This window comes from Heterodontus francisci, chromosome 13, assembly GCF_036365525.1.
Source record: "Heterodontus francisci isolate sHetFra1 chromosome 13, sHetFra1.hap1, whole genome shotgun sequence".
In the NCBI taxonomy this organism is placed as follows: Eukaryota; Metazoa; Chordata; class Chondrichthyes; order Heterodontiformes; family Heterodontidae; genus Heterodontus; species Heterodontus francisci.
The window spans coordinates 109,322,287-109,346,856 of record NC_090383.1 but is presented as its reverse complement, the minus strand read 5'-3'; the positions used below and the strand labels follow the sequence as shown (position 1 = coordinate 109,346,856).

Genomic DNA, 24,570 nt, shown 5'->3' with positions numbered 1-24,570 from the left:
ATATATCCTTAACGGCACAGTTCTAAAGAATGTACAGGAACAGAGGGACCTGGGGGTTGTTATGATCAAGGCGAGAAGAGTGCACTGTTTATTCTAGACCCACTTCTCCACAGGTCTCAACATACATTTAAATTTTCCCACTTATTCATACAGTCAATCATATACTCTATTTTCCCAGGATAAAACACACCAACCAGGGTTCTTTAATAAACAACAAAATTACCAGTTTATTATAACTGAAGTCTTAACCAATAGTGAAGTAAAACATACTCATGCAAATCGAAATATCAAAGCCCCTTATCTATCCTAGCCCCTCACACACACACATCAGTTAACCAGAAAAATAAAAAGGATTGTTGTTTACAGTGCTGTTTCAAAGAAAACAAAAAAAAAAACACATAGGCATAATACTTGTCCTTGATTTTGGTTTGGCATCCTAAATGTGGATAGATGGCTGTCACTGGGATCTTTCTAGAACAGTTCTTTCCACGTGATGTTGAAGATCAGTTTGGGTAGGCTTTCCACGAAATGCAGCTATAGAGGCTTCAGATAGGTCTTACAGCAGAAATGCAGCAATAAGGGTTTTCAGTTCCCACACATTCAATATGCAGGGTTTCTTCAAATACAGTTGGAAATAGGAAACTGACACACTGTATGCAGGATTTATTTTAAAGAGAGAGCTGGGGTTTTTTTGGCAAGCAAAACCCAACTGTCTTTTGTAACAGTTCAAACTGAAACTAAAAACATTCCAGAAGTCAAGCCTTCTGACTTCTATAAATCTTGACCTGTCACTTCTTTGTAAACATCTCCCCAAGTCAAAAACAACCCCGCTGCGTGATTATCCAGACAGGTGCCTTCCAGTAAGACTTGTTTACAAGCCAAATCCAGGACTTCTTTTTAAAAAACACAAAGTTCAGCATTTCTTCAAAATTCCAGGTGAATCAATGTCCATAATTCAACTTTAAGTCCTTAAAACATATTTTACAAAAAATATAGAAGTACTGTCATAACAGGGTGCACTTGCATAGATCTTTGAAGGTGGCAGGACATATTGTTAGAGTGGTTAGTAAAGCATATGGAATCTTGGGCTTCATAAATAGAGGCATCGAGTACAAAAGCAGGGAATTTATGCTGAATCTTTTATAAAGCTCTAGTTAGGCCCCAACTGCAGTATTGCACCTAGTTCTGGTCACCACACTTCAGGAAGGATGTGAGGGTCACTGAGAGGGTGCAGAGGAGGTTTACCAGAATGGTTCCACGGATGAAGGATTTTAGTTACAAGGTTAAGTTGGAAAAGCTGGTTTTGTTCTCCTTAGAATAAAGGGGATTGAGGGGAGATTTAATGGAAGTGTGCAAGATTATGACAGGCTCAGATAAGTTAGACAAGGAAAGATGTTCCCATTAACCCTAACCGTAATGGTAGAAGGGCTAGGGGGCACAGATTGAAAGTTTTGGGCAAAAGATGCAGGGAGAACATGAAGCACTTTTTTACGCAGTGGGTGGTAATGACTTGGAACTTGCTGCCCACAGGGTGGGGGAAGCAGAGACAATGACTTCAAGAGGAAGTTGGACGGTCACCTGAGACAAATAGTCTTGCAGGGCTACGGGGATCGAGCTGGGGAGTGGGACTATCTGGATAGCTCTGTGGAGAGCTGGCTTGGGCCGAATGGCCTCCTTCTGTGGTATAAATGACTTTATGACTAATTGGTTTCCTGCCATTGCTGGGCGGGTTGCTGTCAGCGCACAGAAGCTGCCTCTGGGAAAAGCAGGAAGAATTGGGAACATGTTGGCATTCCTTTCTGAGGTTATATTTTTCTCATTTTCCTCAACCCCACTGCCTCCAAGGGCCTGGTAAAATTCACCCCGATGTATCTAGAGAAGATGTAAATTGGAATAGTGGAATCATCACCAAGAGCAGCTGTCCAATAAAAAAGGGGCAGAGGTTATGAATCCTCGCTTGAGAAAAATAGAAGACATATCTGAACCATTGGTATGGAAGGCTGCATCATCAGAACAAATGCAACAGAAACGGAGAAACTGGGAAAATGCAAAGTAGTCCTTACGGTGAGCAAGTGTAGTGTAGTCAAGGTAAATGTGGACGTCTGTGGCTTATATTGGATATTGGTCAATTGCCCATTCCCAGAAATAGAGACTGAGAAGTTGAGGAAGGGAAAGGAGGAGTTAGAGATGGACCATGTGAAGATGAAGTGGAAATTGGAAGCAAAGCTGATGAAATTTTCCAGTTCAGGGCAAGAGCAGAAAACAACACCGATGCTGTCATGAAGGTACCGGACACCGACGTGAGGGTGGAAACCTGAGTAGGACTGGAACAAAGAATGTTCCTCAAACCCCATGAAAGTCAGATATAGGACCCAGATGGGTTTTCATAGCAACACCTTTTACCTGGAGGAAGTGAGTGGAGTTAAAGAAGTTGTTTTAGTTTTAGATTTAGATACCATGATTCCTCAGTCATCTCTTGATGACTGCACTAGGAACATAGCAACTGAATGTCACTGGCGACATGTTAGGGAATTCGTAAGATTAGATGCTTTTTCTACTACTCTGCTGGTTTCCTTCTCCATGGCTAGTGGATTTTGCCAAATAAAAGTACAAGTGCTGTGTAGAGTAAGTTTGTTTTGCTCTAGATTGGAGTCTGCCATTTAAGAGACAGTTACCCTTTGGCAATTGCTCTTTGGATGACTCTCAAAATTTGCTGGGTTTTAAAACAAAGCTACTTTTTTTTTCTGAAAATGTAATTTTCCCTAGTCAGATGGTCATAACTGCTTTGCCTGAAGATGTTTAGGAAGTATTGAGATTATCGAAGCAACCTGGCCTACACGACAGGATACCATGGGCAGCAGATTGCATTACAAGGCATGAACACTCTGTCTTTGAAGCAGTTTTGTAGTTTGCAAAAATAGTATTTAATATTGAAACAATGTATTATTTGTAGGGACTACCCGAGAAACAAACTGAAGCAAAACCACTTAATAATGGATAATGAGTATTCCATCAAAGTACTGACTTGAACCTTACAAATAGTGGATTTGAGCAGTAAGCCATTTGTCATATAATATGCAGTTTTTGCCCTGCTCTTACAGCCATCCACATTGTTGATGGCAACATGGAAGTTTCTGGTCAAATGACAACACACAGGATGTTGACTCGGGTGGCAAGTTGCAGGGGTGGGGGAGTGCACAATTAGTGATGGTGGTTCTTTTGAAGGTCAAGGGAACATGGTCATTGCTTAGCACTTACATGATATAAATATTATCTGTCACTTGTCAGCCTAAGCCTGAATGTTGTCCAGGTCCTGTTGTAGGCTGGCATGGGCCGCTTCATTACCACAGCAATTGTGAATGGAATTGAACACAGTGTAATCATCAGCAAACAACCCACTGCTGACTTTATGAAGGAGGAAATGAATTGTTCAAGCAGTTTAATACCTCTGGGGTGATAGGACCTTCCTGGACAACTCCTGCAGCAATGTCCTGTGACTGATGCTTGGTCTCCATCAATAGGACTCCAGCACTGGATGGTTTTACCTTTAACCACCACAGAATGTGGCATTTGAATCTTAGTTCTTTAATTGTTAATAATGAAGGTAGTCATGAAAGGATGTACATTTTAAAGGATTTCCCAATTTTCATCACCTCACCATTGGCAGTCATGCCTTCAGCACCCTAAACCTCTCTAACTCTCTCTCCTCCTTTAAGACGCTTCTTAATACCTACCTGTTTGACTTAGTTTTTTTGTCACCTGTCCTAACATCTCATGTAGCTCGGTGCAACATTTTGTTTGATAACATTCCTGTGAAATGTCTTGGGATGTTTTACCATGTTAAAGGTGCTATATGAAATGCAAGTCGGTATTGTTCAGAAATATCTTTGTTCAAGGACTTCCCATGGCTAGGTCTAGCTTTGTGCGAAACATTTCTGTCAATGATAAAATTTAACAAATAATCATTCTCACCCTCCTCCACCTGTTCCTGCCCAACTAAACTTATTTCCTCCTATCTTGATTCTATTTTTTCTCTCCTTGTCCAGTCTCTTCTGATGCCCTACATCATTTTGACTGTTTCAGGTTTCCTGGCCATAACCGCCTCCTCTTCACTATGGACGTCCAATCTCTCCAATCTCTCTACACCTCCATCCCCACCAAGATGGTCTGAGGGCTCTCCGCTTCTTCCTTGAACAGAGGCCCAACCAGTCCCCATCCATCACCACCCTCCTCTGCCTGGCTGAACTTGTTCTCACATCGAACAACTTCTCCTTCAACTCCACTCACTTCTTCCAAATAAAGAGTGTTGCTAATGGGTAGCTGCAAGGGTCCTAGCTATGCCTGTCTTTTTGTGGGAAATGTCGAACATTCCTTGTTCCAGTCCTACTCAGGCCCCCTTCCCCAACTCTTTTTCTGATAGATTGATGATTGTATTGGTGCCACTTCCTGCTCTCACCCTGAACTGAAATACTTCATAAATTTTGCTTCCCATTTCCACCCTTCTCTCACCTTCACATGGTCCATCTCCGACATTTCCCTTCCCTTCCTCAACTTCTTTGTCTCCATCTCTGGGGATAGGCTGACTACTAGTATTTATTTTAAGCCCACCAACTCCCACGGCTACCTTGACTACACTTCCTCACACCCAGCCTCTTGTAAGGATTCCACTCCATTCTCCCAGTTTCTCCGTCTCCGATGCATCTGTTCTGATGATGCAACCTTCCACAACAGCGCCTCTGATATGTCTTTCTTTTTCCTCAACCAAGGATTCCCCTGTATTGTGGTTGACAGGGCCCTCAACCGTGTCCGACCCATTTCCCGAACTTCTGCCCTCACCCCTTTCCCTCCCTCCCAGAACTGTGACAGGGTTTCCCTTGTCCTCACTTTCCACCCCACCAGCCTCCAGATCCAAAGGATCATCCTCCGCCATTTCCGCCACCTCCAGCATGATGCCACCACCAAACACATCTTCCCCTCAGCATTCCGAAGGGATAGTTCCCTCCGCGACACCCTGGTCCACTCCTCCATCACCCTTGACACCTCTTCCCTTTCCCATGACACCTTCCCATGCAATTGCAGGAGGTATAATATCTGCCCTTTTACCTCCTCTCTCCTCACCATCCAAGGCCCCAAACACTCCTTCCAGCTAAAGCAGCGATTTACTTGTACTTCTTTCAATTTAGTATACTCTATTCGCTGCTCACAGTGCGATCGCATCTACTTTGGGGAGACCAAACGCAGATTGGGTGACTGCTTTGCAGAACACCTCCACCCGGTCCGCAAGCATGATCCTGAGCTTCCGGTTGCTTGCCATTTTAATTCTCCACCCTGCTCTCATGCCCACATTTCTGTCCTCGGCCTGCTGCAGTGTTCCAGTGAACATCAACCCAAGCTTGAGGAACAGCACATTTTCCAACTAGGCACTCTACATCCTTCTGGACTCAATATTGAGTTAAATAATTTCAGACCATGAGCCCCATTATTTTTTGTTTATTATTTAAAAAAAAAAATTCTATAAAAAGTTTATTTATTTTTAACTATGTGCTAGTCTTAAATATATTTTTTATGTTTTCGCTTGCGTACAGTTCTGTTCATTATTCTGCCATGAGCACTCTATCTGGTCTCATGCTTTGTCTTTTGCTACAACTATTTAGCACTCCATTTGCATTCTGTTCCATGACATCTGCCATTTAACCTCTCCCCCCTCCGTCCTATCACAATCCTTCCTTCTTGTTCTACTTCCCCCCCTCATTTGCTCAAATACTGTTACATTTATAACTTTTGCCAGCTTTGATGAAGGGTCACAGACCTGAAACATTAACTCTGTTTCTCTCTCCACAGATGCTGCCAGACCTGCTGAGTATTTCTGGCACTTTCTGTTCTTATTTCAGAGTTTCAGCATCCGCAGTATTTTGCTCTTACTAAATAATCATTCTTGTTAGTTGTTGTGTGCACATGGTTCAAACGTTAACATTACCTTTTTCTTCAGACTGCAGAGAATACACATTCCGGACTAAAATTAAAGCAAGATACTGCAGATGCTGGAAATCTGAAATAAAAACAGAAAATGCTGGAAATACTCAACAGGTCAGGCAGCATCTGTGGAGCGAGAAGCAGAGTTAACGTTTCAGGTCTGTGACCTTTCATCAGAACTCAGGGACTGGGGTCACTGTGAAAGGTCACAGACCTGAAATGTTAACCCTGCTTCTTGCTCCAGATGCTGCCTGACCTGCTGAGTATTTCCAGCACTTTCTGTTTTTATTACACATCCCAGACTGTCTGATATACATGCCTCTGGATAAGGCAGAGGTATAGCATACTTTTGGTAGGCCTTGATATGTGTGGGTTGATTGCTGCCATCATCTTTGCAACAGACCAATAGCCATTCAATTCAAACGCAAGCATCTGTCCTTCCCTGCTATCTACCCAACCTCAGGGAGAGGCAGAGACCTGGAGGTGGGGGAATTCCTCGAGTGTCAGGCACCTTGACGGCCACTGTCAATGCATGTCCACCTTGCCCCTTGGGAAGGAAGTCTTGTTCTAGGAGGCTGCAGATGTCAGCAATGACCTGCCATGAAAACCTGAGCCTTCTGAGGGACGGGTGTTCACACATGTCGAGACAGCTGCTTCTCTGCCTGTACTGGGGGTCTCGCCTCCTTGGAGCTGGATTTCTGTGCCCTGTGGAGTGGCATGTGGCTGAGGAGAAGGCAGCTGGTGCTGCTCCTGCTACTGCTGGTAGTATTTTGTTGGTGTTGCTGTTTCTCTTGCTCTTTGTCAGAGGTGCAAGGTAGAGCTGCATAAGCTGCTCCCATGCTGTGATGAAGGCTGGCAGCAGGGAAATGCAACTGAAGCTGAGTGAAGTGCAAGACAGGTGAAGTGACTTACAAGAAGTAGGCAATAACCTGTTGAGCACTGAAAGCACTCTCTGATAAGGAGTACTGTGAGTAGCAGTCTCTTACCCGGCAATGGCTGCAGCACGTCAGCTTCATTGATCAAAGGATTCCCAACCTGTCAGTTTCACTGAAGAAGCATTCCCCTTGGTGACCCTGGCAAGTTCCTGACACCTCAGGAAATAAAGACAGAATCCTTGGTTAAAACACAACTTAATGAACTATTTAAATATTTAAATCACTTATCCGACAGCTGCACGGGGATTCCCTGTTCACCTTCAAACCCACCCGATTGAAACCTGGAAGTAGGTGGGATGATATTGAACTGTGGACCTGGCATCACTTTTAGGGGTTTTTACACCTGCACGTACCCAAACCCGGCTCCTCTTGCCTGGGAAAAGTACTCCCCTAAATGTCTGAATGTGAAAATTTTCATGTTAGTTAGCTTGTTCTACAAGGAGCTTCAATTTTCAGAACATTTTAGTAACTGGTTTTACAAAAGCAAAATACTGCAGATGCTGGAAATCTAAAATAAAAACAGAAAATACTGGAAATACTCAGCATCTGTGGATAGAAAAACAGAGTCAATGGGTTGAATTTTCAATTGAGGTAGGGGCCCGGATCTGAGGCAATCAGGATTACAATTTGGCCGTCGTGCCGGTTCCACGCCACAATCCCAACCTCAAGCCAATTTTCAAAGATTGGCTGCCCGCTGGCAAGTGGCAGGTAGCCAATTATCAGTAAATTATATAATTAAGGGGCCTATTAAGGCCCCATTCCTGCGCCGACTGAGATTTCCAGTCGGCAATGCAGGCAGCCTAAGTCCAGGACGTGGTGGGCTCAGGGCAGGGGGGGGCTGTGATTGTTCATGCAAGGGTTACTGTCCCCACACCTGTAATAACTGCTGGGCTACAGCTGCGGCCGTTGGCCGTCCCCTGGAGGGATTGCCTTTTCAGGATCATGCCCAGACAACTGTGGCTGTTTTAAACAAAAATCAAGAAAACTTACCCAGTCTTCTATCAAATATTGATTGGCAACTCTTTAGATCGAATAGTTTGGATGGGGTAGTGTTTGTGCAGTATGTCCAGGAAGCTTTTCTGACTCAGTATGTAGACTGCCCGACCAGAGGGGAGGCAATATTGGATTTGGTACTAGGTAATGAACCAGGGCAAGTGATAGAGCTGTTGGTGGGCGAGCACTTTGGAGATAGTGATCACAATTCTGTAGCATTCACTGTGGTAATGGAGAGGGATAGGTATGTGCAACAGGGCAAGGTTTACAATTGGGGGAAGGGTAGATATGATGCTGTCAGGCAGGAACTGAGGAGCATAAGTTGGGAGCATATGCTGGCAGGGAAGGGCACGGTCGAAATGTGGAACTTTTTCAAGGAGCAGATAGTAGGGGCCATTGATAAGCATGTCCCTGTCAGACAGGGAAGGGATGGTCATGTGAGGGAACCGTGGTTGACAAGAGAGGTTGAGAGTCTTGTTAGGAAGAAGAAGGATGCGTATATAAAGTTGAGGAAAAAGGGCACAGGCATAGCTCTGGAGGGATACAAGATGGCCAGGAAGGATCTGAAGAAAGGGATTAGGAGAGCTAAGAGAGGGCATGAAAAATGCTTGGCGGGTAGGATAAAAGAAAACCCCAAGGCCTTTTACGCGTATGTCAGAAATATGAGGATGACTAGGGGGACCGTAGGTCCGGTCAAGGACAATAGCGGGAGACTGTGTGTTGAGCCGGAAGAGATAAGTGAGGTTTTGAATGAGTACTTCTCTTCGGTATTTACGAATGAGAAGGGGTGTATTACTGAAGAGGACGGTGGGAAGCAGACTGGTAAGCTCGAGGAAGTGCTCGTTAGGAGGGAAGATGTGTTGGGGTTTTTGAATAACTTGAAGATAGACAAGTCTCCCGGGCCTGACGGGGTATATCCAAGGATGTTATGGGAAGCAAGGGATGAAATTGCAGAGCCGCTGGCAATGATCTTTTCATCTTCTCTGCTGACGGGGGTGGTACCAGGTGATTGGAGGGTGGCAAATGTTGTGCCCCTGTTCAAGAAAGGGAATAGGAACAACCCTGGGAATTACAGGCCAGTTAGTCTTACTTCAGTGGTAGGCAAGTTGATGGAAAAGGTGCTGAGGGATAGGATTTCTGAGCATCTGGAAAGACACTGCTTGATTCGGGACAGTCAGCACGGTTTTGTGAGGGGTAGGTCTTGCCTCACAAGCCTGATTGAATTCTTTGAGCAGGTGACCAAGCAAGTGGATGAGGGTAAACCAGTGGATGTGGTGTACATGGATTTTAGTAAGGCATTTGATAAGGTCCCCCATGGTAGACTTATGGAGAAAGTCAGGAGGCATGGGATAGTGGGGAATGTGGCCAATTGGATTAAGAATTGGCTAACTGATAGAAGGCAGAGAGTGGTCTTAGATGGTAAATACTCAGCCTGGAGCCCAGTTACCAGTGGCGTGCCGCAGGGATCAGTTCTGGGTCCTCTCCTGTTTGTGATTTTTATTAACGACTTGGATGAGGAAGTCGAAGGGTGGGTCAGTAAATTTGCAGATGATACAAAGGTTGGTGGAGTTGTGGATACCGAGGAGGGCTATTGTCGTCTGCAAAGGGACTTGGATAGGTTGCAGTGCTGGGCTGAAAAGTGGCAGATGGAGTTTAACCCTGAAAAGTGTGAGGTCGTCCATTTTGGAAGGACAAACATGAATGCAAAATACTGGGTTAACGGTAGGGTTCTTGGGCATGTGGAGGAGCAGAGAGACCTTGGGGTCTATGTGCATAGATCATTGAAAGTTGCAACTCAAGTGGATAGGGCTGTGAAGAAGGCATATGGGGTGTTAGCGTTCATTAGCAGAGGGATTGAATTTAAGAGCCGTGAGGTGATGATGCAGCTGTACAGGACCTTGGTAAGGCCTCATTTGGAGTACTGTGTGCAGTTCTGGTCGCCTCATTTTAGGAAGGATGTGGAAGCCTTGGAGAGGGTGCAGAGGAGATTTACCAGGATGTTGCCTGGAATGGAGAATAAGTCTTACGAGGAAAGGCTGAACATTCTAGGCCTCTTCTCATTAGAAAGGAGAAGGATGAGGGGTGACATGATAGAGGTTTATAAGATGATCAGGGGAATAGATAGGGTAGACAGTCAGAAACTTTTTCCCCGGGTGGAGCAAAGCGTTACAAGGGGTCATAAATTTAAGGTGAAGGGTGGGAGATATAAGGGGGATGTCAGGGGAAGGTTCTTTACCCAGAGAGTGGTCGAGGCATGGAATGCCTTGCCCGGGGAAGTTGTTGAGTCAGAAACTTTAGGGACTTTCAAAAGGCTTTTGGATAGGTATATGGATAAAGGAGAATGATGGGGTATAGATTAAATTGTCCTTTGCAGAGGACAAAGGATCGGCACAACATCGTGGGCCGAAGGGCCTGTTCTGTGCTGTATTTTTCTATGTTCTATGTTCTATGTTCTCTCTCTCTCCATCTTCAGATCGGCAGCTCCTACCTTGGCCGGTGGGGGAGATGGTGGTGTAGTGGTAATGTCGCCGGGCTAGTAATCCAGAGGCCTGGGCTAATACCCTGGGGACATAGGTTCAAAACCCACCTTGGCAGCTGGTGGAATTTAAATTCAATTAATTAAAAATCTGGAATTGAAAGGTAGTTTCAGTAATGGTGCCATGAAACTATCATCAATTGTCGTAAAAACCCATCTGGTCCACTAAAGTCCTTCAGGGAAGGAAATCTGCTGTTCTTATCTGGTCTGGCCTACATGTGACTCCAGACCCACAGCAATGTGGCCCTCTGAAATGGCCTAGCAAGCCACTCAGGTCAAGGGCAATTAGGGATGGGCAACAAATGCTGACCTTGCCAGTGATGTCCACCTCCCAAGAATGAATTTTAAAAAATGTAAATGGCAAAAGCAGAATCATCACCAGTTGCTGTCCAAAACCAAAAACAAATGCACAAGAAAAAAAAATGGGAGCAGAGGTTATGATCTGAAATTGCTGAATGTTGAGTCCAGAAGGCTGTAAGGTACCTAATTGAAAGATGAGGTGTTGTTCTTCGAGCTTATGTTGAGCTTCATTGGAACAGTGTCGGAGACCAAGGACAGGGAGGTCAGAATGGGAATGGGTGCAGAATTAAATTGCTCAGGGTCACGCTTGCAGACTGAAAGGATGCGTTATGCAAAGCGGTCACCCAATCTGCGTTTGGTCTCCCCAGTGCGGAGGAGACTGCATAGTGAGCAGCAAATACAGTACACCAAACTGAAAGTAGTACATGCAAATTGCTGTTTCAGCTGGGGCCCTGGACATTGAGAAGGGAGGAGGTAATCCCCTCTTGCATGGGAAGGTGCCAGGGGAAGGGGTGATTGAGGAGTGCACAAGGCGTCATGGAGGGAACAGTCCCTTTGAAATGCTGAAAGGGGTGGGGAGGGGAAGATGTATTTTGTGGTGGCGGAAATGGCGGTGAATGATGCGTTGAATGTGGAGGCTGGTGAGGTGGAAGGTGAGGAGAAGGGGAACCCTATTGTGGTTCTAGGGGATAGGGGGGGAAGGGGTAAGAGCAGATGTGCAGGAAAGGAAACGAACATAGTCAGGGGCTCTGTCAACCACGGTGGGGGGGGGGGGGGTAGCAGGGGAAATCCTCCATTTGAGGAAAAAGGAAGACATATCACAAGCGCTGCCACGGAAGGTTGCACCATCAGAACAGATGCGACAGAGCTGAAGAAACTGGGAAAATGGAACGAAGTCCTTACAGGAAACATGCTGTGAGGAACTGTAGTCAAAGTAGCTGTGGGAGTCAGTGGGTTTATATTGGATATTGGTCGCTAGTCTACCCCCAGAACTGGAGAGAAAAGTTGAGGAAGGTAAAAGTCAGAGATGGACCACATGTAGGTGAGGGAAGGGTGGAAATTGGAAGCAATTTTGTTTTTGTTTGTCGAATAGCAAGGATTGGCCTTCACTGGAAAGTCTGCTGTGTTGTCTGCTAGGGGAACATCACAAAAGCAGACGCTTTATCTGTTGAATTTTTGTCACTTGGCTAATAGTTTCTAACTAGTTTTGATTTAATCTTTTTAAAAACAAACACATAGTTCATGCAATCAGCAATGCTGGTGGTAATGACCTGGAACACACTGCCCACAAGGGTGGTGGAAGCGGAGACAATCAATGACTTCAAAAGGAAATTGGATGGCCACTTGAAGGAAATAAACTTGCAGGGCTACAGGGATCGAGAGGGGGAGTGGGACTGATTGGATAGCTTCGTGGAAAGTCGGCATGGACTTGATGGGCCAAATGGCCTCGATCTGCGCCGAAGATGACTCTATCAATTGTATGGATTCCTAATTCAATGATAGGGAGTCAAAGAAAATAAATCAATCTTGCGTTAATTTGAAACCTGTCAGAACAGCACAGATTGTTCCTCTACTCTTGTACATGCAATCTAAAACTGTTGATTTATGAGTTCTAGTTAGATTATACATGCAATACTTGTAGATAAAGCTAATTATATTTGTATATTTTTAAATGGTTTGGCTCTATGCTAGTTATTTTTGACTGATATTTCTGGTAGCAGGTTTTTGTTCATGTTATTAATGATGTAATAACAGTCAAAGGGAAATTAAAAGTAGTATTTTTCCTTATATTACAACAGTAAAATAATATAATAGAAATATAATATCCACCTAGGTTCTGATGGAAGGTCACAGACCTGAAACGTTAGCTCTGTTTCTCTCTCCACAGATGCTGTCTGACCTGCTGAGTATTTCTAGAATTTTCTGTTTTTATTACAACAGTATTGTTTGTCAAGAAATGGATAGACATTACTTACATTGGTGCAAGTGTACCATACTACCATAAAAGCAGAACTAGATTATAAAAAGCTTCACTTATAAAACACACAGGGCAAGCATGAATTTTACCACAATGTATGGATGAGGGCGGGGGTGGGGCGAGCTGGGTGGGAGGAGAAGGAAGGGGACAAGTGAAGTGATTTGTGTGTAGTATAGGATTCAGAATTCCTACTATATATGCCGAAAGACAAAAAAATTATTTTAAGGAATATAAAAAGAAAATGTACCTAAATACCCCAAGGCATATTAATATATATATTTTAAAAAAGGACAGACATGCATTTATATAGCGCCATACATGAATTCAGGATGTCCCAAAACATTTTACAGTCAATTAAGTACTTTTAAAGTGCAGTTATTGTTATAATGTTACAACTCATTGGTTTAATCATTTGGGTTAGTATAAGAATAAGCTGTCTAAAACTGCCACATGGATTTCCTGATGGCTGAGTAAATTTATCCATGGAGTAACTAATCCACACAGAACAGGAAGAGCCCAGTTTGGATCTCTAGTTTGCAATGAGTTAGCTGAGGTGGCAGTAAATGTGTGGCAATTAACGTCAGCACCCTTGTGACACCCTGGTTTAGGCTGGGTTCATCATCCTGAGGACAAGGCTGGGCTTATGTGTGATGCTTGATGCGGTCATACAGCCTGTTGATAATTACCATTAAGGCTCATGCACAAAAAATGACCACTATGGTAAGATGCGAGAGAGGATCAATGCATCAATGCCTCCAGGTAAGACAGGAGTGGAGAAGATTACTGAGAAGAACTAAAGTTGTTACAGAAAAACTTTTGACCAATTGAATAAATTACATAATACTACAAAATGTGTGCAAAATAAACATTTTGTGCACCATTTAAGGCACAGTTATATTTTAACAAATATGTTTTTGTGACCCTCAAAGTAGCTCAGTGTATTTACATTGAAATATGATTTTAAGAAGTGAAGACATTGCATTTTGTCATTGGGAAGATAATTATTTCCTCTCTTTGTATCTTTCGAAACCTTGGCAAACAGTGCAAATAGGCTACCTACGTGGACTGATCATATATTCAAATGCTGCCCTGAATGACTCACCCTTCAATTTTCCCACCTTCTCGGGAAACACCTGGCCTTCACTGCACTAGGTTCCACCTCCTTATGACACAGAAAATAAATTGGTAACTCACTGTGTGGGGAATTCACCATCACAATAATATCACAGAATTGTTACAGGACAGAAGGAAGCCATTCGACCAATCGTGTCTGCACCGGCTCTCCGAACGAGCAATTCACTTAGCGCCATTCCCCGCCTTCTCCTTGTAACCCTGCACATTCTTCCTTTTCATATAACAGTCTAATTCCTTTTTGAATGCTTCAATTGAACCTGCCTCCACCACACTCTCAGGCAGTGCATTCCAACCTTAACCACTTGCTGCATGAAAAAGTTTTTCCTTATGTCGCTTTTGCTGCTCTTACCCATTACTTTAAATCTGTGCCCTCTCATTCTCAATCCTTTCATGAGTGGGAACGATTTCTCTCTATCTACTCTGTCCAGATCCTTCATGATTTTGAATACCTCTATCAAATGACCTGTCAGCCTTCTCTTCTCCAAGGAAAACTGTCCCAACTTCTCCAATCTATCTTCATAACTGAAGTTCTTCATCCCTGGAACCATTCTTGTGAATCCTTTTTGCACTGTCTCCAATGCCCTCACATCTTTCTTAAAGTGCAGTGCCCAGAACTGGACGCAATACTCCAGTTGAGGCCGAATTAGTGTCTTATATAAGTTCAACATAACTTCCTTGTTCTTGTACTCTATGCCCCTATTAATACAGCCTAGGATACTGTATGCTTTATTAACAGCTCTCAACCTGTCCTGCCACCTTCAATGACTTATGCACATATACACCCAGGTCCCTCTGCTCCTGCACCCCCCCTCAGAATTTTACCCTTTATTTTATATTGTCTCTCCATGTTCTTCCTACCAAAATGAATCACTTCACATTTCTCTGCATTGAACTTCATCTGCCACCTATCACTCCATAACATTAACACATTACAGTACCATGCACTAGTAAAATAACTTTAGAACAGATTGCCCAGAATAGGCAAGTAACATTTTGAAAAAATGTCATACATGGTACTTTATGTATTAGTGACTCCACAAAATGCTGCGAGGACAGCACCATCTGCAACAAATTTATCAGTCTCATTCAATATTTCCTTTCAAATTAATCTGTACTTTAAATAAACCACTGACATTTATGAAACAAAGATTTTATGGATATTATCTGGGTACAAAGTATTAAATAACTGACACACTTGGAAACAGATGAACAACATAATCCACTAGAATCTGAGGCAGGAAGCACGAGTATAGCTGCAATGTGCTTGTTCTTTTAAGATGCATGTAATTAGTTATAAGCTATAACATTTTAATTTATGAAAGAGGTTTTCATGGAATGATGTACTTTTACTACATGCCACATTATCAGTTTAATAATTATATAAATTTATAATTATTACACCGATTTGCCAGATTTTTTTCCAAGACATGATCCATCACCCTTTTTAAAAGGTACAAATTTGTAAAACAATAAAATGTTTCAACACCAATGACGACATTAGTGGGGGAAATTGTCTGAAGGGAAATACCGAGTTTAAGAGAAAAAGAAAATATAACAATCTGATTTCTTAAAATGAGTACCTAAACTAAGTTGCACTCTTTTGGGTTCATCTTAATGTTCTTTTTTAATGAGGATTTTTTTTCCCTCCAAACTTTTTTCCACCAGTTTTCTCCCCTCCCTTGCATCAGCATCTTGGAGTGATACCTTTACATGGATACCATTCATCCTCCCTAAGCTCACACAAGTGACTGCTGTCCTTAAGTAGACTTTAATAGTGGCTTCTAATGAACTATTTGACCCCAGGAGTGTTTTGTTTGATCAGGCCTGTCAGTTGGACAAATATTATATTCAATGAGTCCTTGCCATATATACTTACTCTACTTACAAACCTCTCACTGTATGATTGTCAAGAATGTGAAATATCTTCCAGGTAGATTTTAAACCTCAGACCATCAGATCTTATAGAATACACTGGCTAGCCTACCAGACTATTTAATCTATCATTTAATTATTTGGACAAGAAAAGTACTTTGCACACTGTGTGAATGCTGAAAGGAAAAGGAATACCCTGTATTGACTCTTTATCCTTAAGAATCTGGAGTCTGAATTGAAGCATACTCTCAAAGTTTATGGCTGCAAAGCAATCCCCCAGGTTTGTCGACCAGAAATGTTTCTCTCTCCACAGATGCTGCCAGACATGCTAAGTACTTACAGCATTTTATGTTTTTATTTCAGATTTCGAACATCAACTGTATTTTGCTTTTATCCAGTTGTGTCATACCAGTATAATGATTAGGCCCACTTTTTATTTTTGAAGAGTATGCCATTAAACCAAGAGTGTCTTTGTAGAAGGGTGCACTCAGCTGCATACTCCATTCTCACTGAAGGAGCATCAAGAGAAAAATGTGGGAACAGCTTTATGCTATCCACTAGGGAGATATGGTTGGTATAATCTTGTACACCTCCATCAAATCTGCCCTCAATCTCCTTTGCTCCAAGGAGAACAACCCCAACTTCTCCAACCTAACCTTTAGCTAAAATCCCTCATTCCTGGAACCATTCTGGTAAATTTCCTCTGCACCCTCACATCCTTCCTAAAGTGTGATGACCAAAATTGGACGCAAAACTCTAGTTGTGCCCTAACCAGAGCTGTATAAAGGTTTAACTTAATGTCCCTCCTTTTGTATTCAATACTTCTATTTATGAAGCCCAAGATCCCACATGCTTTGCTGACCACTCACTCAGTCCTGCCACCTTCAAAGATCCATGCACAAGCACGCAAGTCCCTCAATCCCTGCACACTCTTTAGAACTGTGCCATTAAATCTGTACGGCCTCTCCCCATCCCTTCTGCCAAAATGCATCAACTCACACTTCTCTGCATTAAATTCCATCTGGACTTGCCTGCCCATTCTGCTCGCTCTCCATGTCCTGTTGCAGACAATTCGTATCGTCCTCGCTGTTTGCCATTCCTCCAAGTTTGGTATCGGCAGCAAATTTTGAAATGTTACTCACTGTTCCAATATCCAAGTCATTTTTATATATCGAAAAAGCAGTGGTCCTAGCACTGACCCTTAGGGAACGCCACTGTCTGTCTTCCATCCTCTAGTCTGAAAAATAACCATTTCCCACGACTCGCTGTTTTCTGTTCTTAAGCCAATATTTTATCCAAGCTGACATTGACCCTCCTATTTTGTGAGTCTCGATTTTGTTAACCAGCCTCTTACATGGTACTTCATCAAACGGTTTCTTAAAATCTAAATAGACAACATCGATTGCATTCCCTTCATCAACCAAGCACAAACTGCCTTTTACAAATCTATGCTGGCTATCCCTAATTAGCCCAAACCTCTCCAAGTGCCTGTTCATTTTTTCACCTGATTATTGTCTCTAAAACCTTACCCACCGCTGATGTACAACCATTTGAATCCATTTCTTCCGGATGACAGGAAATCCTTTTATTTATAGCAATCATCCAATACTTCAGCTGCTTATGGAAGACCACTGAGTAATCCATAGAAGAGTGAACGGAGTCTCAGTGGCCCATGGTCATTATACATAATCTGAAAATGAAATGCTAACTTGTGCTGAATTTATGAAATACAATTTCTTCAGAAGTGCCTATGACGGGGCGGCACAGTGGTTAGCACCGCAGCCTCACAGCTCCAGCGACCCAGGTTCAATTCTGGGTACTGCCTGTGCGGTGTTTGCAAGTTCTCCCTGTGACCGTGTGGGTTTCCGCCGGGTGCTCCTCCCACAGCCAATGACTTGCAGGTTGATAGGTAAATTGGCCATTGTAAATTGCCCCTAGTGTAGGTAGGTGATGGGAGAATGGTGGGGAGATAGTAGGGAATATGGGATTAATGTAGGATTCGTATTAATAGGTTGTTGTTGGTCGGCACAGACTCGGTGGGCCGAAGGCCCTGTTTCAGTGCTGTATCTCTATGACTATGACTAAGTGACTGACAAAAGACCAATCTGGGCACTAGACCTAATGCCTATTGAGGAAAACTCCACAACTCAAAACTGTCCATAATTTGGCAATCCTGCTCAAAGCCAGAATAGTGATTGGTATAGGAAATGGAAAATCTTTACTGAGCAGTAGGGGTACTTTACACAGCTCAGGGGTAAAGGTAACGTTACCAGACACAGTCGGACCTTTACGGTCTCTGCACCTGGTCCATACAATTACCAAACTGAGCATATTCATTGCTAATATTTGGCACAAAAGTGGAAAATGGATTCCTTTTCCCAAGATTGACTAACCTTACACTGATGAGCACAAACAAAGGTTCATTCCAAAGAGTATAGCATGTAGAAAATTTATGCAATAAATTCAAAACCTAACATCTCTGACATAAAACATTATATAGGATATGGTTCACCACTTATTTATAAATAAAATTCAAAAATAAAAAAAAATTGTGTTGAGAACTACTAACAACACTCTGTCCAAACAATATTGCTTATTCCTAATTTTTTTTATTTGTTCCTGGGATGTGGGCATCGCCGGCTAGGCCAGCATTTATTACCTGACCCTAATTGCCCTTGAGAAGGTGGTGGTGAATCTCAGGAGTGCCACGATTGTTTCAGCATAATATTTTCCATTTCTTATTGCAAGCATGATTATAACTGGAGTGAGAATATCAAAGTGTGGCATTTCACTCTAATGCAATCTAGCTTGAGATTCTCAAATAAAAGTAGAAAGTGCTGGAAATACCCAGCAGGTCAGGCAGCATCTATGGACAGAGAAGCAGAGTTAACGTTTCAGGTCTGTGACCTTTCATCAGAACTGGCAAAGGTTAGAAAAGAATTAGGTTTTTAGGACTATTGCTTTGTCTTTCACCACAAGCATTAACACACACTTTGCCTTTGTCCCAGGACAGCTTTGTTATTTAATCACTCCTGCACACTGCACTAACACACACCTGCCCTTTTGTTCTCTTCCCCACCATAACACCCCCAACACCCACCCCCTTCACTTGCTTAAAACTTAATTCTTTTCTTACCTTTGTTAGTTCTGATGAAAGGTCACATACCTTAAACGTTAACTCTGCTTCTCTCTCCACAGATGCTGCCTGACCTGAGTATTTCCAGCACTTTCTGTTTTTATTTCAATTTCCAGCATCTGCAGCATTTCGCTTTCATTGAGATTCTCAAAACTAGTTTAGGAAAGTCTCTTACTGCTCAGACAGAGGGGAAGCAAGAGCTTTCATTCCATAAATAAATCTAAGTTATAGGCACAGAGCAGAAAGGAAGATATGCCAACTTAGTGAGTTACTTTCTGAGAGTCATGACTATATCGTGAGATCGTGTCTAACAAACATGATTGAATTTTTCAAGGAGGTGACTAGATGTGTAGATGAGGGTAAGGCAGTTGATGTAGTCTACATAGACTTCAGTAAGGCTTTTGATAAGGTCCTGCATGGGAGATTGGTTAAGAAGGTAAGAGCCCATGGGATCCAGGGCAATTTGGCAAACTGGATCCAAAATTGGCTTAGTGGCAGGAGGCAGAAGGTGATGATCAAGGGTTGTTTTTGTGAGTGGACGCCTGTGACCAGTGGTGTACCGCAGGGATCAGTGCTGGGACCCTTGTTTGCAGTGTACATTAATGATTTAGACATGAATATAGGAGGTATGATCAGTAAGTTCACAGATGACACGAAAATTGGCGGTGTCGTAAATAGTGAGGAGGAAAGCCTTAGATTACAGGACAATGTAGATGGGCTGGTAAGATGGGCAGAGCAGTGGCAAATGGAATTGAATCCTTAGAAGTGTGAGGTGATACATTTTGGGAGGACTAACAAGGTAAGGGAATATACAATGGATGGTGGGACTCTAGGAAGTACAGTGCGACCTTGGCATACTTGTCCATATTTCACTGAAGGCAGCAGCACAGGTAGATAAGGTGGTTAGAAAGGCATATGGGATACTTGCCTTTATTAGCCGAGGCACAGAATGTAAGAGGTTATTATGGAGCTGTATAAAACACTAGTTAGGCCACAGCTGGAGTAGTGTACAGTTCTGGTTACCACACTATAGGAAGGATGTGATTGCAATGCAGAGGAGATTCACCAGAATGTTGTATGGGCTGGAGCATTTCAGGATAGTCTAGGGTTGTTTTCCTTAGAGCAGAGAAGGCTGAGGGGGGACCTGATTGAGACCGCATAACAAAATTATGAGGAGCATTGATAGGATAAATAGGAAGAAACTTTTTCCCCTTAGCGGAGGAATCAATAACTAGGGTGCATAGATTTAAGGTAAGGGCAGGAGGTTCAGAGGGGATTTGAGGAAAACGTTCTTCACCCAGAGGGTGGTTAGAATCTGGAACATACTACTTTAAGGGGTGGTAGAGGAGGAACCCTCACAACATTTAAGAAGTATTTAGATGAGCACTTGAAATGCCATAGCATACAAGGCTACAGGCCAAGTGCTGGAAAATGGAATTAGAATAGATAGGTGCTTGATGGCCAGCACAGACACAAAGGGCCTGTTTCTGTGCTGTATAACTCTATGTACCTGTGATCTTTTAACAATTGTGAAACAACAGTCATAGCTTGCCATCACCTGTAATATATCTTGTATGTAAATAGAAACTGGCCCTAAATTAGCTAAGTCTTCAACATGACGTACTACTTGGAACAACCATGAACAGGCATAATCCTTCCTAAAGAAATGAGGGGTTTCAACATGTTGCACTGGAATCATTAACTTAATTGTAGTATGAACTCTTCCTTCAAATTTTTGGACAAATAAATTAACCATATGGTGAAAAATGTAGGGGAGAATCTGTATCCCAACATATAGCACACTAGTACAGCAACACATACTATTAGTTTAGCTTTCACTGTACTTGCCCTCCCCTCCAAAGACAATGCAACAGTGCACTACACTTAAAAAGTACTTCATTGGCTGTAAAGTGTTTTAGGACGCCCTGTGGTCATGAAAGGTGCTCTATAAATGCAAGTGCTTTTCTATGACAATATAGTCCCTTTAAAAAAAACCAACCCCTTTTCAATAACTAATAACTAACTTTAAGTCCCAAAATTTAACTATTTAGACTAGAATCCACATTAAAGACCTCTCTAAAGCCAGTCTTGAAGGTGGCCTTCAAGAATGTGTTTCTAGTATACAGTAAAATAGTGCTAGCAGACAGTGAAGTTGCTATTCTTTTCATCCTGTAAAATATTTCTCTTACGGAGACAAAAACATGTCCTCTTAAGCTGGTTCTCGCGCGCTGATGTCTCTAACGGCCCAATTCAACGGTCTCCACAAAATCACAGTGGGGAGGGGGCGGAGCAAGGGGGGGATGAAGCGCTGGTGACCGGCGCAGCAGATCTTGCGAGATTTGCTCCCGAGGACGCAGCGCGAGAGAGGAAAAAAACTCCAGTAACGGACGGAGCACAAGATGCGTCGTTGGTGACGTCAGGAGCTTTCCCCTCAAAGTCAACAAGAACAAGAGGGAGCAGGAGTTTGAATCTGAAGCAATTAATATATATATAAAAATAATTATCATCCTCCAAATACACACCCTCGGTTGGGGACTAAGCCGAGCCGAGTGTCGCCAAGCTGCTCCGAAGGACAGCTGCTTCTGCAGCGTGTGTGGGTCGGTCCGGCGGACGGTGGGTGAGCCGGCCGGCGCTGCACTGAGTGTTGAAGGTAAGGGAGGAGGATGGAGATGTCTGGATGGGATGGGGTGGGATGGCGAGCTGCCCCCCCCCCCCCCCCCCCCCCTCTTCCCGCTGCAGAGGCCGCTGGTGTTTTTTTTTAAAATGCATATTTGTTATGAGACTTCAGGCGGGCGGTGTATGTGGAAAAAGTGGGACACTTTGTTTTTTGATGAGGTGGGGGAATGATGATGATGATGATGGAGGAGGAGGAGGGGTTTCTGACTGGCCTAGTGTTATACCATTCTTCTCTATCACCATAACTACTACCAAATAACCCCAATAACTTTACATCACAATTGCACCGGCGGGGACAAACAATAACTTATTATTTGCTGATGTTTCCTTGCAATCTTGCACGACTGCTTTTTTTGGCGAGTGGTGAATTTGTTTGGATGAGGCGAAGGGGGATGTTGGTGGGTGTAAAGGCCTATGTGTTTGTTTTAACAAGATAGATTTTTTTCGATTTTTGAATTTATTTTATTTTTGTACAGTCGGCCAGGAATAAATAAAGTGGCGACTGCTTATAATCCTGCCAGACAGTCACTTTACACTTCCCTCAGACTTACCCAACACATTTTATCCTTTTTAATGAGATGCTCAAACATACCAGACTCATTCGGCGACTGATTTTTTTTTTGTCCTGGTTTCTGGAAAAAATACGTGTCAGATTGTTACGGGTGTTTGTTCCTGGGCAATTTTTGTTTAATTTTGCTTTATTGTCTCAACAAACAAGGCTTTTATTTGAAACTTATAAAAGTAAATGGGCTTGGGTGGAGGGTGTAGACTAATCGCGTCTGCTGCAGAAATGTTTGTCTCATACTGATTTTAAAAAAAAAATAAATGTTAATGGCTCAATTATGAAGGACAAACACTTAAGTTAGGCTTTAAAATAGATTTTAATACTGTGTAAACCTGTCTGACACATCAGGGTGGAGTGAAGTGAATAGATTTATGAATAAAACTCCAAAAATAATTATACAATAAAAATTGACCCGAAAAGTCAAGCCTTTGGCAGTTTTAAAATAATTTACCAACAGTGATGAATTTTGCCCAAAATAACATGGGGAACCAACCGTTTGGAGCATTCCCAATTATGCATGGAAGTAATTTGATATTTTTTTATTCAAATAGGCCTATTTTAATTATGTTTTAAATAAACTTTCCGTTATTAGATCAAACTGACGAACGAAGCCTACTCATGTAATTCCTAATTATGTGCAGGCCTGTTTGTGAAAACGGTATACCTTCAATTTTAAATTTTCTGATAAAAGTATGTCTATGAAGTATCAAGACTGAGATTGAAATATGATCATTTTTTATGTTCAAGTTGTGGTATTGTTTTTTCCCTACAGCAGTAGCTATCTGAGTGGAAGTCTCCTTCAGGAGTGAGCGGTGGGAAGGGCAGAGCCAGTCCCAAAAGACAACTAGCTGGGCTCGGGGGAGCCGCTAATATGAGCGATATAACCATTGTGAAGGAAGGATGGGTGCAGAAAAGAGGTAAAGTTGCTATTTAACTTTGTAGCGTAAGTTCTCCCAAATTGTCAGCAAATTAAAGAATAGAACCGGATTTTGAGGATGGATGAATGAGACTGGGTGGGGAGGAAGAAGAGTACCGGAGTGGAGTTTTGTGTGTGTGTGTGGAAACAGTACATGGCAGCGTGTTTTCAACGCTGACGTAATCGGCATAATACTTAATCCGTGTCTTGTAAACATGTTTTCATTTTTAATTCGGAATGTTTGACCCGTCACTTGAAGATAATGTTCGATCAGATTTTTGAAACGTGCCTATTTCAGTTGTGGATTTATTAGATGGTATTCAAAATAGGAACCAGTTCTGTTTATGTATTAGATTTGGCTTCCATCCATTTTTTTTTCTGTTCAATTGTTTGAGAAGTAGTGTTTGCCATTGGTCTTTAGTGGCCTATGTTTATTCGCCTGTGTGATCTTAAAAATAGAATAAGTGATTAGGGACTTGGAAATGACAAAATAATTTCCTGTTTACTTCTGTGACTTGTCTCCCTGTGGAGGGATTGAGCATTTGTCTAACACTATGGCGTTTTAATTGTAACATCTAGTGATGTTTTAAGGGAGGAGTGGCCATTGTTCTTGCATATATTTAGGCATCTGATTGGTCTTTACCTCTTCCGTCCAATGACAAAATGTAGATTGGTTTTTAATCTTGCTATCAAGGTTTTTACAGCTAGGTATAAGTATTTATTTTCATTGTATTCATTTTAAATGCTGTTAAAACTCAGTTCTTCTGTTGAAAAATGTGCTCCTTTAGAAATGCTTTGTTTTGCTATATTGTTTCAGAACCCCTTTACTGTCTGGGATTTACTTTTAATCTGATTGGGCTGTTGTAGGAGGGAAGGGATCGTTTGCCAGGCAAGCAGAAATGTGACACCTCTGTAATTTAAAACTTAAGTGGCCTGAGTTTTATTAAAATAATCAATTACCAGAAACCTTTTATCCGTTTGTCAACTTTTTTCTGTTAGAATTCAATCTTGCCTGTATACAGTGCTCAATTGAATCTGCAGTGTTAACCTTCTGCAAATCATGAAATGATGAACCACTGATGCAGAATTAATGTTAGTTGAATATGTAAATAGAATTTCTTTTTGAAAAAGAAAATTGTTCCAAGAAATTGATCATGTCTTGATGCATCTATAGATAGTTGCAGAATAATCTCAAGAATTTTGAACTGCTTTTTTGGTTTAGAACTATCATCTCATGCTTGTTGTGGCTGATTTTATTGTAGACACTGAAAAACAGATAATATAATACAGGTGTTTGTAACTGAAATTAGATTAAGGTAAGACCAACAGGTTCAGCACTTGAAGGTATGATCCTAATATGAGTTCTCTGAAACATTGCAATAATTACTTTACAGTTTACACTCTAATTGTCTAAGCACTTGAGCATTTGTCACATTTTGTAGGGTTAAGTTTAGAGTTTCTAGTTCTTACTTGGTACTTGAGTAAGGGTTAATACAAAGAACAAAGAACAGTACAGCACAGGAACAGGCCATTCGGCCCTCCAAGCCTGCGCCGAT

At 42.3% G+C, this 24,570-nt stretch overlaps 2 protein-coding genes across 8 annotated transcripts in view; one reads left to right on the top strand and one right to left on the bottom strand.

Moving 5' to 3' along the window:
• Positions 1–21,118, bottom strand: part of zbtb18 (zinc finger and BTB domain containing 18) — an 85,050-nt gene extending 63,932 nt beyond the window's left edge. The window contains exons 1-2 of one of the 2 annotated variants that reach the window (XR_010976284.1): positions 21,047–21,118; positions 6,960–7,064 (exon numbers count right to left, since the gene is read on the bottom strand). The gene's annotated coding sequence lies outside the window, so the exon portion shown is untranslated. The remainder of the gene's footprint in view (positions 1–6,959; positions 7,065–21,046) is intronic. The other variant, XM_068045403.1, reaches the window with a different exon arrangement.
• Positions 21,119–21,217: 99 nt separating this feature from the next.
• Positions 21,218–24,570, top strand: part of akt3a (v-akt murine thymoma viral oncogene homolog 3a) — a 538,604-nt gene continuing 535,251 nt past the window's right edge. For all 6 annotated transcript variants that reach the window (XR_010976283.1, XM_068045398.1, XM_068045396.1 and 3 more), the window contains exons 1-2: positions 21,218–21,507; positions 22,871–23,015. Coding sequence is in view for 4 of the 6 variants with exons in the window: in XM_068045398.1 (XP_067901499.1) it covers positions 22,970–23,015 (46 nt within the window). In the remaining 2 variants the exon portion in view is untranslated. The remainder of the gene's footprint in view (positions 21,508–22,870; positions 23,016–24,570) is intronic.